Consider the following 2,268-nt stretch of genomic DNA (forward strand, 5'->3'; position numbering starts at 1 on the left):
TGACAGGGTGGTATTAGTATCTAACTACACGCAAACCTTGAATATTTTACAAGAAGTATGCCAGCGCCATGGATATGCTTACACAAGGCTGGATGGGCAAACGCCAATCTCTCAAAGGCAGCAGATTGTTGACGGTTTCAATAGTAAATACTCCTCCGATTTTATTTTTTTGTTAAGTTCCAAGGCTGGTGGTGTGGGACTTAATCTTATTGGAGGCTCTCACTTAATTCTCTATGACATTGATTGGAATCCAGCCACTGACATCCAGGTAGGAATATTTATGCAATAAGTAAACAAATTTGAATGTCCATGGGGATAGGAAGAAGATGATAATATAATGGCTGCTGCACATTGAGCCCTTTATTGTGTATGAGGCATATTGCTAAGTGCTTTCTGCTTATTTGATCTTCACAACTCTCTAGGGCAGATGTTATTAGCTTTTTAGAAGTGAAGATGAACTTTATTCTAGGATAGACAGCTTTTTAAAGAGGTAGCAGCAGTATTGAAGTCTAAGTCTAGGTCTCCAGGCTCTCATTCCATGATAGTTTGGCTTCAGGGCACTTATGAAGGTCCAAGAGAAGATAATAAAGTGTTATAGATGTTAGACCAATGTTTTTATGAGGTAGGTCAAGGTTATATAATTATTTAGGCAAATATTTCCAAAGAAACTTTCACTTTTCTTCTGTGTGTAGTCTGTCTTCAATTTCTACCTACAGATTTGCATAGGAATCCCTATAACCACTCTCACATTCACTGATTCACTAGAAGCACTCTAACAGAACTAAGATGAGTTATACCCAGGATTACAGTTTATTACAGTAAATGAACACAACCAAGGTGCAAGGCTCATAGGCAGAGGCCAGAGGAGACCAGGTTCAAGCTCCCAGTTTCCATCTCCTAGTGGAGTCCTATGTATAGCCCTTAATTTTCCAGCTATGATGTATGACAACATCTCTTGAGTATTGTCACCCAGGGAAGCTCCTCCAAACCTCACCATACAGATTTTTTATTGGAGGTTGGTCATGTAGACATGGAATACCACTGTAGCTGACCCCAGTGACTCAATCTCCAATTTCAGAGAGCAAACTGCAGTCATGCCAAGATCTCCACCGTAAATCACATTGTTAGTATGAATTATCCTGCATGGCTCCAGGCCCAAGATGATGATACTGCAACCAGGCAGGAGAATCCAAGGTCTTAGGGGCTGTCTGTCTTTCAGTAGTGCTCAAGGGCCTGGTCTTCTTTGTATGTAGCATTTGAACACCTTAGACCTCCTGAGTTAATCCATTACTGTACATTATCAGTGATGTGTTCCTGAACCACAAATCTACCTAGTGTGGAGCCAGTTTCTGGTATCTGAGAGACTCAGCTAATATCAGGGCTGTAAGTAATGATTGGGAATAAGCCCACTGTACAATCCTTGATTCTTTGGGCTTCTGCTGTCCGAACTCACTGTCCCATTCTTTGATACAGGTAGACCTTCTCAATGTTGGGCTATTCACACACTTATTCATACAGTACCACAGTGGGTATTCAACCCAGTGGCACCACTAGGGGTCTCCAAGGGCTGTAGCCTCCACCTAGGGACTATCAGAAAGGGTGACACCAAAGTGACTGGCTCCTAAGATTTGGTTCAGTGTTGCAGCAGAGATCTATTATTTTTAAGAAAAATGAGTCTGTGGTTAGTTATAACAGTGAAAGCAAATTTTTGTAAGCCCAGTTTACAAATATCAATATACTTTTCAGGCTGACACTCAATGCTGATTTACTTTTTGAACCTTTGAATGCACTCTGCCTAGAGCTGTCTTTGTTGCCCAGTAACAGTGATGCTTTGAGTCAAGTGGCTTCATCTGCCCCCAGGACAGCGCTGACACACTGTTGTTTTCATTGCTGCCAGTTATCATCATTGATTTTGTGAAATGTTCCGGTGTTTGAGCTACAATCTTGTTGTAATTAGTATTTGTGAACCTATCTATGTTAATCATTTTTTGAGAAATATGTAATTAAAGGAAAATGAGAAAAATAAAATATTCCTGTGCAGTTACTAATAATGTTGTATATAATATTATAATCAGTCATATGAGATCAAAAGGGCAACACTAGCTCACACTGGGGATATTGTTTCAATGTCATGAAATGAAATGTGTATGAATTGTGGAATGAAAAACTCATTTACTCTGTTAGCTCTCACTTGAGTCACAGTAATAGCAGGGAGGCAGCACTGGAACTGACTGTGATGGTGAATATACAACTCTTAAAAAGAAACAC

General features: G+C 40.0%; 1 protein-coding gene across 1 annotated transcript in view; it reads left to right on the top strand.

Annotated features, from left to right (window-relative positions):
- The window catches only part of RAD54B (RAD54 homolog B), a 131,864-nt gene that overhangs the window by 81,019 nt on the left and 48,577 nt on the right, over positions 1 to 2,268 (top strand). The window contains exon 12 of the mRNA XM_045287340.1: positions 7 to 268. Within this exon, the coding sequence (XP_045143275.1) occupies positions 7 to 268 (262 nt within the window). The remainder of the gene's footprint in view (positions 1 to 6; positions 269 to 2,268) is intronic.

Source organism: Echinops telfairi, unplaced genomic scaffold (genome assembly GCF_000313985.2).
Source record: "Echinops telfairi isolate 266 unplaced genomic scaffold, ASM31398v2 ScPeMD7_1;HRSCAF=3_0, whole genome shotgun sequence".
Lineage (NCBI taxonomy): Eukaryota > Metazoa > Chordata > Mammalia > Afrosoricida > Tenrecidae > Echinops > Echinops telfairi.